At 35.6% G+C, this 15,169-nt stretch overlaps 1 protein-coding gene across 5 annotated transcripts in view; it reads left to right on the top strand.

The window, feature by feature from the left end:
* Positions 1-13,753, top strand: part of MDM1 (Mdm1 nuclear protein) — a 29,074-nt gene extending 15,321 nt beyond the window's left edge. The window contains exons 8-15 of one of the 5 annotated variants that reach the window (XM_081060444.1): positions 1,956-1,985; positions 2,322-2,497; positions 4,131-4,427; positions 5,215-5,327; positions 5,424-5,533; positions 9,683-9,932; positions 11,553-11,612; positions 12,893-13,753. In XM_081060444.1, coding sequence (XP_080916570.1) covers positions 1,956-1,985; positions 2,322-2,497; positions 4,131-4,427; positions 5,215-5,327; positions 5,424-5,533; positions 9,683-9,932; positions 11,553-11,612; positions 12,893-13,005 — 1,149 coding nt within the window. In that variant the 3' untranslated portion in view covers positions 13,006-13,753. The remainder of the gene's footprint in view (positions 1-1,955; positions 1,986-2,321; positions 2,498-4,130; positions 4,428-5,214; positions 5,328-5,423; positions 5,534-9,682; positions 9,933-11,552; positions 11,613-12,892) is intronic. The other 4 variants (XM_081060448.1, XM_081060446.1, XM_081060445.1 and 1 more) reach the window with 4 other exon arrangements.
* Positions 13,754-15,169: the final 1,416 nt, after the last annotated feature.

Raw genomic sequence — 15,169 nt, 5'->3', positions numbered from 1 at the left:
AAGGGTATATTCGTCCATCCTCTCATTTATCAAACGGTAAGGTCCTCCCTCGTGGATAGAATGTAGCGTCCTTCACTGCTCCTTTCCACTCCTCCCTACACACAGCACAGGACTGATAGGCCTCCCTTTTGAACCAACTTATATCTCATTTGTTTAATATGGCATAAATGGTACCGATTTATAATTTATCATAGAGGAGATCCTCTTCCTCTACCAAACTGTGAGCACATTGAGTCAGGGACTTTTTTGCTTATTTTGGCTACTGGCCTTTTAGCTCAGACCTAGCACTTAGCCTACACGCAAAACAAGGTTTAAATGCTACATTCTTCCTCACCTCAAGGAGATCATAGGTTAATGGGGAAGAATGACATGAGCAATTAATATCAGTCGGATGCAAAAAGTACTAATGGGGATATGCACGAAGGGCTTTAAGAACACAGAGGAAGAAGCAATGCTAAACTAAGGCTTATAGATTTTATCATGTGGGTGCTGGAATGGCCATGAAGCATGTGAAACATGGTGGTACATACTAGAAATAAAACCTGGATTATATCAAGGCACTTTAAACACGGTTCCTGTGCATTCAGTACGTTGGTTAGTAGTTCTGCTCAACCCATGTATCTCAGTTCTACCTGTTAAATTCAAAAACTACTACAATAAATCCCCACTTAACATCATCAGTAGGTTCTGTGACTTTAAGCCAATGACATATAAAGAAACCAGTTTTACCATAGACTAATTGATATGAACAAGAGTTACATTCCTATGGCTTCTCATCAATGTTTTAATGAAATGACATTGAATGAAACAACATTATTTGAGGACCTCCTGTACTCATAATTTTCTTTAAAGAATAGGAGTTGACAGAAATAATAAATGAATATGGCTCAATTTTTTTGGCGGTGAAGAAAACAATATTTTGAATTCTCCTTTAGGAATGTTTCGCGTTTGGTTCATTAGAGAAGTTTATATGGTTTCTTATGCTTGGTGGATGCTATCCTTTGCCTTGGCTTATTCCCTAGAGTTGTAGCACTTTTTCTTTGCATTCAATAGTGTCTCCTTAAGGAGCTGAGACCATGTTTCTCCAATTCCTTTTGCAATGCCAACTTTCATTATTTGCTTTTCTGCCTTTAAGTGAAAGAAAAGCAATTTTAGTAGATAGTATCCAAATATCCTTTTAATGCTAATATTCCATCTTTATGATAGAAAAATTGTAGTCTTTTGAGAATAAAGATTATTTTACTTTATTTATTTTAATTTTATTGAGGTAACTGGTTTATAACAGATTATTTTAGACGGGATTTTAAGGTGCAACGTAAGTTTTTTACATTATGGAATTGTATTTAAGGAAGCCAGCAGGTGGCAGTATAATATATAAAATGAAAGGGTTTTAAATGAGTTACAAAAGGCTCCATTTCACATGAAAATACGTTATTTGCAAATTAGGCAATTCGCATCACCTTTTTTGTTTGTTTGTCTCTGTCGAATATATTACAATTATTTTGTGGGATTAAAAAATTACTGTATATTTAATACATTTTTAAAAAGTTGAGGTTTTGCTGATTCCAAGGAAACATTGAGGAATTTGGAGGGGGAAGCCTCATGACTCTCTCAGTGGGAGCTTCTATACTAGTAGCAGCTGTCTATAAAATAAGGAAATTAAGACCGGGGCATGAGGTGTCTGGCCTATCAGTAATCTTCCAGAGGTGGGGAAATTGGAATAGTAATTAGGTTACCTGTCATGGACACCATCCCAGCTATGCAATAATGTAGCTGGTTTTCAAGTTAATATTAAGATATCTTAGTTACTGAATTAAATATTACTAAAAATACTTAACAATTTGATTGACAAGTTTGATATATATTTAGAATAATAAGGTATTTCACTGATTCCCATTAATATTCATTTATGGCATTAACCTGTCATTAAGTATGTTTCTGTATTCCTCCCCTAGGGTTCTGTAAATGCCATGTGGTATGCGGAGGTTGGTTGCTTTTGAGTTTTTAAAAAACTGTAGTAATGCATAGAGTACTTGTATAATTTCAGTTGAAATAAGAAGTAGGTGTCAGTATTTTTTCTTAGCTGCTACAAATTTCTCCCTGCCTGCTGGCCTGAGACAAAATAACTGCATTGTGCTTTAGCTTGTTGTTTTAATTTCTGCTTAAAAATGTGCATAGATTAATGAATGTATGTGGCTATTTTTGCTTTAATTTCTTCTTGGTCTCTGGCTGTATGTGTGCAATGTCTTTGATATGCTACTTGGTGATATTGGCAAAGGAGCATTTACAGTAATTCATGATGTCTTAACTCTCCTGTGTAGGTTAAAGAACTCCGAGAGATGGCTGAATTTTATAGGAAACGACTTCAGGGAACACATTTTTCTCGGGACCATCTGAATCAGATTCTGTCTGATAACAACTGCTGTTGGGATGTCTCCTCAACCACGAGCTCAGAAGGAACCATTAGTAGTAACATTAGAGCATTAGATCTTGCTGGGTGAGATGTTCTTTGTGTATGGTGAAAAAGTATGTTGTAGCTGATGTACAGCATGGAATTATATAGGAAATGATGTGAATATTCAAAATTCATCTTCTGATCAAATGGAGATATGCCAGCCATTTATTATATTTTATTATTTTTAGTTTATTTTCTGAAAAATAAAACTACATACTTGCTTTACACACTTGTGTATAAATAATAATGTAAATCTGGAAGATGGGATTTTATAATATTCCTTGTTAATAAGTAAAAGTAGAATCGGGATGATTATACAGTAGCTGTAAAAGAACTTTAAAAGTAAACTATTAGTACTTATCCATTATTATTCAATAATAAAGTTTCATGGTTAATATGGAACTCAGGTTCTGCTCTTATGGATGAATTCTCTGTTGTTTTGGATTTTGAAGTGAACAGGATTTAACTATTTATAAGAGAACTAGCACAATGATTTGTAGCAAATAAAATAGTTTTTAGTTGTCACAGTATATTAATATAGTCATACATACCAAATTGAACTGTAAATTCTAATTATATGGCATCTGATTTAAAAAGTTAAAAATTTCATCACAAAATCTAATAAACAATATCTGGAAAAGAATTATCTATCTAACGTATAAAATTTGAATCAGCTTACCAGATCCACAGTCCATTTGAGTTTGCGCACAAACTCTAATTTGAGTAACTGAATAAGTTAGACTAGGTGGGGTCCTGGTTTATGTGTATAAATGCCAATTTAGGAGATATATCTGAGTTTTGTCAGTGGTAGTACAAGCATGTATGTGTGAAGGTAAGAGGAGATAAAAATATTTTTGAATATTTTAATAGGAACTCCAGATCACAACTTTATTGTACTGTAAAATGAACTCTTTTTTATAACTTTTTTTTATTAGTTTCAGGTGCACAGAACATTGTAATAGTTAGGTACTTATCATTTATATCCCTCACACAGTGACAAACCCCCTCCCCTCATCTACTACCCCTCTGACATCGCACAGAGCCATTACATCTCCACTGTCTCTATTCCTAATGCTGTACTCCGCTTCTTGTAAATATATACATACATATATATATATACATATATATATGTATGTATATATAAAGTTGTAGTTGACATTCATTATTGTTCAGCTTCACCTTCAGGTGTACAATGCAGTGATCAGGCATCTACATCTTCCCTGACGTGGTCTCCCTAACGAGACAAGTGTCCATCGGATACCCTACAAAATCTTTACAACATTATTGATTACATCCCCTAAATTGACTTTTGTAACCCCATGGCAATTTTGTGGTTACTGACTGTGCTTTCTAATCCCCTCACTTTCCCCCTTATCCCCACCCCCCTCCCATCTAGCAACACTCAGTTTTTCCTCTTTGTCTCTGAGACTGTTTCTGATTAGTTCATTCATTTATTCTTTTCTTTAGATTCCACATATAAGTGAGATCGTATGGTATTTGTCTTTCTCTATCTGATTTATTATTAGATTTCTTTCTTCCATGCCTGGCAAAGGCGGTATCTATGGGAAACATATAGCTGTGAACAGTGGAAGGGAATGATGGACTCATTAAAATTAATATCAACTAGAATCCTCAAACTATGCAAGCTTAAAGTAAAACTTATTTTGTTATGCAGAGATCCTATAAGCCATAAGACTTTGCAGAAATGTCCTTCTACAAAGCTAGAAGAAAAAAGACCTGTCTTGGAAGAACAGCCCCAGAAAAATACCATGGAGAAATTGGGTGTGTCAGGTGCTCCCACCATACCTGTTAGGAGGCGTCTGGCTTGGGATGCAGAGAACACCAATGAAGACATACAGAAACCGCGGAGAAAGGAGCAGGAGGAAAGGGAAAGGGACAAGCAGGTTTATATGGGAGAGTTAGACAAGTTGGAAGTACATGAAAAATCTAAGGCAGACAAGAAAGAAGAAGGGTGAGAGTTTTAAATTAATCAGTATATAGCAGCATTATTGTGCATGGTTAATACGTATTTTGTTTTGTCACTAAGTATTGAGGTTTACGCTTTTGGTTTTATGACTAATAAAGAGCAGATTTTACTTTAATGTCATGAAGTCGGCATTCTGTATGGTTTATAATTTGATTCAGTCAGGTATTTGAGTCACCACAAATTGATAATTGAACAATTGAACACTGAGCTACTTGGGGAGGAAGTAGTTGGTGTTATTTTCATTTGTGTCCTGCTAATTATGATTTGCCTGATTTGTAAATATATGTCTGGAAGAATGGTTTTCTTTATGACTTAAGGAAAATAACTGATTTTCTTCAGTATCAGATGATTATACCAAAAAAGAAAGAAAAGATAATGTTTTATAATACTAAAATAAGTGATTTCAGTAAATAACTAATTCCTGTTGATTTATATGCAGATTTCTTTGGGGAGTGGTTCTCTACCATTGATAATGGTGCTTTTTGTTCATAGTCCAGATCCCTTATCATTCATTCATGAGTTTTGCAGATAATATGGGACTTAGGCCCTGATTTAACCGGATAATTCTCTGCTCTATTGTTGCTGACTTGCAGTGATACGTTCCTCTTTTCCAATATTCAGTCACTCTTACCGGCATGTAGATTTATATTTTTCAGGAACAGAATAGCCTTATCTTAAAAGTTTGATACTTTGTTATTGCATAATGATGGCAAAGTATTTTTGATCATATTTCCTGGAAGAATGCTTCATGATAGATTGTTTCAATTTGTAGGTCAGATTCTTCTTCTGTATCCTCAGTAAAAGGAGGCAGGCTTCCTACTCCTAAGCTGAGAGAACTTGGTGGAATCCAAAGGACTCATCATGATCTTACCACTCCAGCTGTTGGTAATAGACAAGCATCGTGCAGTCCTTACTTTTCTACTTGCCTTTTCTACTTGAAAATGTAGTTTCATTGACACTTAATTGTCTGCATGTTTCCAGGTGGTGCTGTTTTGGTGTCTCCCTCTAAAGTGAAGCCTCCAGCTCCGGAACAGAGGAAAAGAATGCCCTCTCAAGACGTCTTAGAAACTTCGAAGGGTGATTTTAAGAAGGTAAATATTTATATTTTGGGTAAAAACATCTCTTCTCGGAGTGGTTATTTTAATCACATTTAATAAATGAATGATAGGTTTAGATTTTAGAAAATTTTGTGTATCATATGTGGAGACAATGCTGTTAATGTATTTTTAGTCAGGCAAAAGCACTGGGTTGTTTTTTTCTGGTATTGGCATTGTATTTCTGCTTGATAGACTTTCAAATCTTGTCTGTAGTGACTCAACCGGAAGAGAGAAGAAAAACAGTTCTATTTATTGAGCGTCTACTTTTGTGGCAATTGTAGTCAGCTATGTTCCAGGCACTGTTTTAGCACTGGAGATACAGCAGTGAAAGAAACAGACAAAAATCCTACCCTTATTGAATTACGTTCGAGTGCAAGAAAGAGACAATAAACAGGAAAACATAGTGTGATAAGTACTAAGAGAAAAATAAAGCGGGGCAGTGGCCAAGAAAACTTTTCCTAAGAGGGTGGCCCTTGAGCTGAATCTGAAGTGGGTGAAAGAGTCACCCACATGCATATCTAGGAAGGTATTCTAGACAAGAGAACAAGTGCCAAGCCCCCGAGCTGGCAAGGTAGCTCATTCTTGGAGGAACAGTCAGGAAGTCAGTGTGGCTGGAGCAGAGAGCAAGGGAGGGAGAATAAGATGGGCAATGAGTTCAGGGATATAGTGGGCAGCTCAGTTGTGTAGGGCCTACAGGTCATAACAAAGGCTTTGAATTTTGTTCTGAATGAAATGGGAAGCTCTGGAGGGGCAGAGGAGTGATGGGAGTCAATTCCAACGTCCAGGCAAGAGTGATGGTCGTTTGGTCATGGGATAAAGTCTGATTCTGGATATACATCGAAGATATAGCTGGTAAGATTTGCTGATGTGTAAGATACGCAGTGGGAGAAAGGGAAAATTCAAGGATGACTCAGGATTTTTGGCCTGAGCAGTACAGGTGGATAATGTGAGGAAAATATTTGTCAGGGAAAAGCAAGAGTTCTGTATTTCACATTTTAAATTTGAGAAGCTTATTAGATATACAAGTAGACAGGTGGAGTAGGGAATTGATTGGGTTTGGAGTGTAGAGGAGAAGTTGGGCTGCAGGTGGCGATTTAGGCTCTTTATCAAATGGGTGGTAGAGGTGTGTAAGGTCTTGAGATTGGGGGAGAGCATCAGACAGAAAAGAGGAAGAGTAGGCAGGTCTGAGTCCCAGGGTTTTGATCTTGGGAAGCTGAGGAGTAACCGGCAGAGAGACAGAAGAGGAAGCATCAGTGAGGTGGTGGGAAACAGGAGACTGCGGTGTCCTGGAGGAGGGAGCCGCAATGCTGCTGCTAGGTCAGGAAGGGAGAGAATCAATGATTGGAGGTACTGTGTGGCGTGGTTGGGGACGTTGACAAAGGGGGGGAACGAAATCCTAAATGCACGTGAGTTCAAGAGAACGGAGAGGAGAGGAGTTGGCAGCAGCATCAGCGGCGGTGCGGTCAAGGCTTTCTCTGCAGGGAGCAGAGTAGTGGAGAGGGAGATAGAAAATGTGAGCTCAAAAGAGAAGGTAACAGCACGGTTGTACGTTGATGAGAACAATTTTAAAGACAGAAAAGATGATGCAGGGGGAAATTGTTGGAAAGATGTTCTTGAATAGGAGAAAGGGTGTAGGATTTGGGGGAGATGTGGCAGGGTTAGTTAGCCTTAGCACTGGGAGAGTTAAAAGAGGGAAGGCAGATTATATGGGCACTGCTGAGGAATTACAGAAAAATGTGGGACGTTTGGGAAAGTCTCTTCTGATTGCTTTTGGCAGATTATGAAGAAAGATCCTTGTTGGGAATGAAGCTGGGGAAGAAAATGTTGGAGGTTTGAGGAAAGAATAAAGCATGAAATAGTCTTTCAGACAGTGCGAAAGGGAGTGGGCCAGGGGAATGTGAGGTACTACAGAGCAACATTGAGGGGCTATTTTAGGTTAGTGAGCACAGATTTGAAGTAAAACCAGTCAGGATAGGTCGTGTATTTTTCTCCAGGCACGTTTGGATGCAGAGGTGCTGGGCAGGTAGAGAATTGGTTTTAACTGAAGTTCATATTTTGTCAAGGGAGTAAGTGATAATAGTGACTACCCATGGACGTTGAGTTGGTTAGGGAGGGAAAATAGGACCCAATAAAGTAAGGTACAGTGCAAAGGTGACAGGATCAATGGATGGGAGGTCCTGTCAGACTTAAGGACTTGTTGGAATTAAGGGTACCTGTGGGGATTAGTTTTAAAGATAGGAGGCGGTGGTTAGAAATTGAGATTATGGAGAGGTTGCTGAAGTCGGTTAGAGAACATTCACAGACCAGTGCTTAGAACCCGGCTCATGGCTGGTACCCATGAAAATGTGCTGAAAGATTTATTGGAGTGACAGAATATGTAAACTATTTCCTGTTGCTTATGTGTATATATATAGGTTTACTAAAGGAAATGTGGCAGCAGGAATTCAGGAGATTGATCAGAATCAGATGTAAAGTAAAACTTAACAGGGATTTTTAGGATAGTGATACATTATCATTGTAGATAATAAAAAATACTTACAAAAATAAAATAGATAATAAATGATGTCACACCTACTATTTAGAGACAGCCACTGTTAAATTTTTGAGTTAATTAGGTATATAGTGTATTCCTTTATTAGACTGTAGATAAGCCTTTATAATCCATTTTCTCACTTAGCGATGTATTGTGCACATATTTCCATATCATTAAATATAATTTCAAATTTTTAATAACATATGCAATCTATAGTTATATTGTGGTTGTTTTAACCAGATGCTTATGGTTGAAATCTATTTTTTAAAACTAGATGCCTATTGTTATTTCTTAATTTTCCTATTTTAAAATCCATCCTTTAGCTACATTTTTGTTCATATTGCTATTATCTCCTTTTTTGAAAATACTCCCCAAGTATTTTATGTGGTCAAAGAATACAAAATTTTAAGGCCTTTGCTATGTTTTGCCAGCTCCCCCAAAACATTGTGCTCCCAGCAATACTGTAGTGCCAGTGTTTCTACATCCTTGCCAGCTCTAGTATTACACTTGTTTTTTAAGTAATCTTTGTAATTTGGGAAGTGAAAAATTGATACCGCATGGCTTTTATTTTGAAATTATTTGATTATAAGTGAGATAGAATATGTTTCCCATTTGTATTTTTGGTGTATATGCGTTACTTTTACATATCCTTATCTTTTTAATTAGGTTTATCATTTTCTTGTTATTTTTAAAGAAATACTTATGTGACAATGATAATTCACCATCAATCATATAAGTTATATATTTTCCTCAAGTTTTCTTTTTAATTTTTAAAAATGTATATATATGGTATATACCTGGGGTGCCAAAAGAAATGTATACACCTTTTAAGAGATGTCATCTATGTATTGCTTTTTGAAGTTTAATTGAATTGAATTATGGTAGCAATGTGTAGTATGACGTTCGCTCAAAAGATGGCATTAATCAAATGACTGTTAGCATCACCAAGGGACAGGGAGGACAGACAAAGAAAATGGCGGAAGCACGGTTGTCGCTCGAGGAGCACAAGACCATCTGGAAGTGGTATTTGAAATTCGAGGACGCTGTGGAAGTACAACGACAAGGGAAGGGTGGGTATGTAACAGAGCCTCCAACACCCAAACAAGTGCACGCATCCGCGGTAAGTCTGAGAGGCAGGGCGCCGTGTGTGATGTGCACAAGGGAAGATCCGGGAGGCCTCGCGCAGCAACAAGTCCTGCTGCTTCTGCTGTGGTGCTGGAGCAGTTTCCACGCTCGCCGCGGAAGTCTCCCGAACAGTGCTCCCCATGACCAGGAGTGTCTGGACGCTGACGGTAACCACTCTGAGCACCTCGCGTGATGGCAGAAGTCAATTGTGACTTGATTCATCTGTTGTTATCAGTATATATTATTATAATTTTAATACAGTTTTTTCCTTTCTAAAAATGTGTGTACATTTTTTTGGCACCCTGTGTATATATTTTATATAATTAAATGTTTATCCATATTTGGTTTTTAGACTTATAAAATCTTCCCCACATAGAAGTTATATAGTTTCCTCATATTTTCTCTACTGATTTTATGATGAGTTTTTTGTATTTATATGTTTATTTATACAAGTACGACACATAAGTATCTTTTTTTTCATTTAGAAAGAAGGTCGTGCAGTAGCCCTCCTGACGTCTCCAGCTGCTGGTATAAAAACACTGGACCCCCTGCCTTTGAGAGAAGATTCTGATATCAATATCTCCAGATTTGCTCAGGCAAATCCAGGGTCACAAAGTCCAGAACATCCAGCAAACAGTCCTGGCCAGTCTCCTCCTCCACCCTCTGCTCCGTCCTACGGGCGTCCCTCTCGTCGAATTCAGGGCTCTCTGAAAGACCCAGAATTTCAGCATAATGGTAATTATTTTGTTTTTAATTTTCTGTCTTTTAAAATGAAAGCATTAAACTGACACAAAGGCTATAAGTATGTACTATATGTTAATAAATGATGTTATTTAGGTTTTTAGTTAATGTAATAAATTTCTTTAAATGGGAAAGTTCTCATCTTTGGAACAGTTAATTGTGCTGTAGCCAAGCTCACTTGTGTATAAATGTGAGGTATCTCTCAAGTTCTTTCCCGTACACATTTAGGCAACGCACTGGATGCCAATAGCACCCCTTCCTTAAGTGTGACAACCAAAAGTGTCTTCAGACACTGCCAGATGTGGCCTGCATGTAGAATTCAAGGTCATAAGTTATTTTCCTTTAGTTTTATCAGGCATTGTTCTGCTCTTTTCTAGCTTCCACTATTACTGTTGAGAAGTCTGATGCTCTTAATTTTTGATCTTTTGTATGTGGCTTTTTTTCCGGACAGCTTTTGGGTTCTTTTCTTTATACTCAATGCTCTAAAATTTTACAATGGGTCTCTTTTCATTCATTTTGCTAGTACTCAGTATACCTTTTCAGCCTAGAAACTCAGTTCCTCACTTCCGGGAAATTTTCTTGAATTATTTAGTCAGTAATTTCTTTCCCTCCATTTTCTGTTTCCTTTTCTTCTGGCACTCCCATTAATCAGACGTTGGACATGTGGACCATGATTTTATTTTATTTTGTTACCTCTTCCATTTGCCATCTCTGTCTTCTTATTTTAATTTGAAAGGGTTACTAATTTTTATCTTCTGCCTCTTCCAGTTTTTTAAAATAATTTTACTATATTTTTAATTTCTAAGAATTTTTTTTAGCCCTGCATATTCCTTTTATACAGCATCATGTTCTCATTTCATGGATTGCATGTTTTATCTCTTTCAGAAGATAGATGATACATATATAATCTCCCTGGTTTGAATATGGTACCCTTGCCCTGAGTTGAACCTAGTATCCTTTAGTTAGAGTAGCTTTAATAAACCTTTAGAGATGAAACCTCCGTTACTCTTTTGGGAGAGGGGCAGTTACCTACCTGTGCAAATTTAAAGGACCTGGCAGTCTGTTTGTAAAAAGATTTTAAACCAGTTTCTTTGTTCAGTCTTATGTTCACTCCAACTTTCAGTGCTACTCAGTCCTCCCAAACACTGACACGTTAGGGGAACAAAGTGGTTGCTTCTTGATTCCCCTCCTCTGCTTGAGGAGTCAACTTGCTTGAGTATAACAACACACTCACTGCCCTTTTATTTGCTTTCCACTTTCCAAAATTTTGTTGCTGTGTTTTTGTCTCCATTTCTTTCCTGTGGGTTTATGTCATTTTTGTAAATGTGTGTATTCCATCTACTATCTTTAAACAGAAACCTACTACGTTCTTTTAAAGTTACAATAGCTCAACATTATCATTGAGAAGAATTCTAGTATGTTACCCCATTGTTTGTTTACCTGTTTGTTCCTAATAAGCACATTATAAATTAATGAATGGCCCTTTGATAGTAATTTCTATTAAAGATTTAAAATTAATAAAATTTTGTCAGCCTGTTTTCACTAAGCATTTACATAAATAAGATATACTGTTGGGTAGCTTTGAAAGATAATTTCTTCTGCCTTTTTTTTAAGTGGGAAAAGCAAAGAAGAACAATTTCCAGTTACCTCAGCATGAAGCCTTTCATGATGAAGGTATTTCCATAGTCAAATAGCATAAGATAAAAGTATGAGGTTTTATTTTATGGTAGTTTATAATAGTATAATGATCTTAAAATTGACTAGCATTATATACTCTACAAAGTACTTTCACAGATGTTTCATTGGATCTTTGAAATCTTGTGAAGGAGGTAAAATTATCCCCATTTTACAAATGAGTAAACTGGGACCTAAAGCCTTGGAAAATCTTCTCTAGGGCAAACAAATGGTAAGAGATTGTGCCTCACATCACACTGAGGTCAGAACTCTTTCTGTTTTTCCACCCTGGCTAGGTGGGGGCTTAGGAAGTTGACCTAGCGTTATATAGCCAGCATTTTCTCCAAATGCCTATGCTTACCAATTTTCAATTCTCAAAAAAAATATGATTACAGAAAATGAACTTTTTTCTTCTGTGTAGTTTTCATTCTGACAAATCAATTTGCTTCTAATAGTAGCAGGAGGAATTTTGACTTGTTGATGCGAACCACTGAAATTACAATTTTTATTTATTCTTAGAAGTATAAAATTACTGAATTACAAATTTTGGATTTGAAATAAAATTTGAACTAATATTTTATATTTTAAGTTCACACACATTAAAGGTTTTCTCTCCTCTAAGCAAATTTGGGACTTTGTTTTCAGACTTCAGTGAGCTAGAAATCAAGTTACTATATTTTAAAGTGGAATTATCTGGACAATTTGAATCCAGTTCTGATTTCTCTTTAATGAAAGAACAATATTTACAAATAGTCTTATAATAGATTTGCTCACTCAGGATGAGGAATTTCAGTAATAATGAAAGGGCAGCACATTGAAGTCAAATATTGTTTCTACATTAAGTGAGATTATTTTAGAAATGTTATGTAAGTACCATGTTAAGCTATGGCATTTTGTTTTTACAAACTTTTGAGAAGCTTTTCGCTCAGAACAGCTGTGCTTTTTAAAGTAGGACAAGAAAGTACGATGATGAATTGTTTCCAGGTAATACTGAAATCATAAGCCGTGTGTTAAGGTAATGACATTGTGGGATTTCAGGAAGGAAACAGAATGCTCATTTAACATTAAAATGTTTGATTTCTGAATTTGGTTAACTTGGAAAATTACTATGAACTATTCTGAAAACATTACTCTCTTATGTTTCTATAGATTTTTTTTTTTTTTCTGTCAGAATCAATGTTGACATTACAAAGCTTGGTGCTTTACTTTTCTGTCAGTATTACAAAACAGTATTTTTGTATGAGTTATTTTTAGCACTGACTATAATTCTTTCATTGCAGATGTGGACAGATTATCTGAGATTTCGGCTCGCTCTGCAGCTTCAAGTCTCCAGGCTTTTCAAACTCTGGCACGAGCTCAGAAAAGGAAGGAGAATTTCTGGGGCAAAACATAATTAAACATGCACCTGGTTGAGTTACTTTTATCTAGGGAACCACTGGCACAGTTTTTCTTTATTGCTTTACTATGTTAAGACTTTTCAAGTGTTTCGATTTTTTTCTAACATTTTCTGCTTACAAAGAATTATTTGATTTTTCAATAGCCAATCAGTTTACTTGGAAAATTTTAACACAGGTTCATACAAATTTAACTTTTAAAGAATTCTTTTTACATGGATTCCAAAGTAGAAAGACATATGAGTAGATTATATAGTTCTTCACCTGTTCTAACTTTTGTAATAGGTGTCAAAGATAGCTGGTAGAATTGTGCATTTCACTTATCCAGAGAATATTGTAAAAAAGTGAACAAAGTGAAGTAAAAACTAAGATCCAAGCGTGAAGTATATATTTCCCTAAAATTGGTTCTATGTATCTTTATAATTATAGATGTCATAAAATGAATTTTTTTGTTCCTTTAACTTTTTCTGTAGTGGTATTTTTTTAGTACCTTCTGTATGTGGTTACAATGTTAAGATAATTTTATTTTAGATTGAAGAATAACAGCTGTATATATTTTTCCTATTTATGTAACAAAGTTTGCTGAGAGTATATGTATATTTTTGATCTTTGTGTGCATTCTAATTGTACAAGGACTGGCTTACATTTGAATAATGTCTGAATTTTAAAAAATTATTTGTATAATGGGGGACTAAAAATTTGTAGACGTTTCAAAATAAAAATTGATCAAGTATTTCAATTCTGTTTATTTCAAGTGTTTGACTTCTCCAGAATGTTGTTACATGGGACAAATAATTATCTTTTAGAAACATTCTACTCATAGCAGATTAAACAACTGTTATACTTCTTTTGCAGCAATCCAAATGCATTGAAACCAAGTCCACAATATTTTGCACGAATGTGAAAAGCATAGAATTTCCAAGGGAGGATAATTTTTAAAAAATTTAACACATGCTTTTTGACTATTTCACTCATAAGACATGTTCTGTTATCTTACTCTTTATCTTGCAAATCATGATAAATTTAATTTTTTAAAAATACGGATTTCATAAAATTACATAAAATCTTTATAATAATTCATAGAAGGTACTGGAGATAAACTATACAGAATATTCAAGCTTATTGCTTAGAAAACAAATGAACAGTGTCCTAAAGTGCTTAATTTGGTTAAAAGTGCTTGTACAAATCATCAGTTCACAATGTTAGTTTTCATTATAAAAGATTTTTATGTTATGAGATTATAAGGCGTACAATTGTGAGTGTACAATTATTTGCTTACAAATACTGACCTTTTAAAATTGATTGATTAAAAAAGTTACTACATAACTAAAGATGGAAATAAAAGTTAGAAATTAGGATATAATTGGATTTTAGAACACAAATTGTCTTGGCTTCTGTACAAATGTGTACTGAGGCATATTGTAAAATAAATTTGGAACTGAAAGTTGGTTTAGTTGGTTAGGCAAAATTTTTAATGGCTGACCACCGATCTACAGTGAAGAAAGGAATTCTAGCTAGCTTGCAAGGAACTGCATAACTCAGTCTATCTTACCTAAGCTTAGAATGTAAAGTCTGAGTTCATCCATTGGAGTAAGTCACTCCACTTGATCTGTCTATCGGGTAGTAGATGGATTAGGGTATGGTTCTCAGGAGGTTGAGGATATTACTGCAGTCTGTGTGTGATAGTTTGTCCTTGCAGCACACTACTGACTGTCTCTTAAAAGCCCTACTCAGTGGCCCAGGGGACAGAATAGTGTTGAGGGATCAGTACTGTTCCATCACTCACACTAAAAGAGCAACTCGAAAGACATATGCTTGAATTGGGGGGTAAGTAGTTTACTTGAGAAATGTTCCATAAGAGTTGTGGGCATGTAGGAGCTGGGATTGTTAACTCAAAATGTTTTAATCAATTTTATTAAGGTATACTTTCATATACAAAAACCTACAATCATTAAAAATTTTATAGCTCCATGAGTTTGGAAAGAATGTATATACATCTGTGAAACCAACACCACAACCAGATTCACTACATTTCCATTATCTTCAAAGCTTCCTCATTTCCTTTTGCAGTTCATTCTATCTATCCCTCCATACAGTGTACACTCAAATCAATATTATAAACTGGTGGTTTGGTCTTTTTGTCGAAATTGGTATCTCAAAAGC

The sequence above is a fragment of the Rhinolophus hipposideros genome (genome assembly GCF_964194185.1).
Source record: "Rhinolophus hipposideros genome assembly, chromosome: 9".
NCBI classification, from domain to species: Eukaryota; Metazoa; Chordata; class Mammalia; order Chiroptera; family Rhinolophidae; genus Rhinolophus; species Rhinolophus hipposideros.
This window is presented reverse-complemented; position numbering and strand designations above follow the sequence as displayed.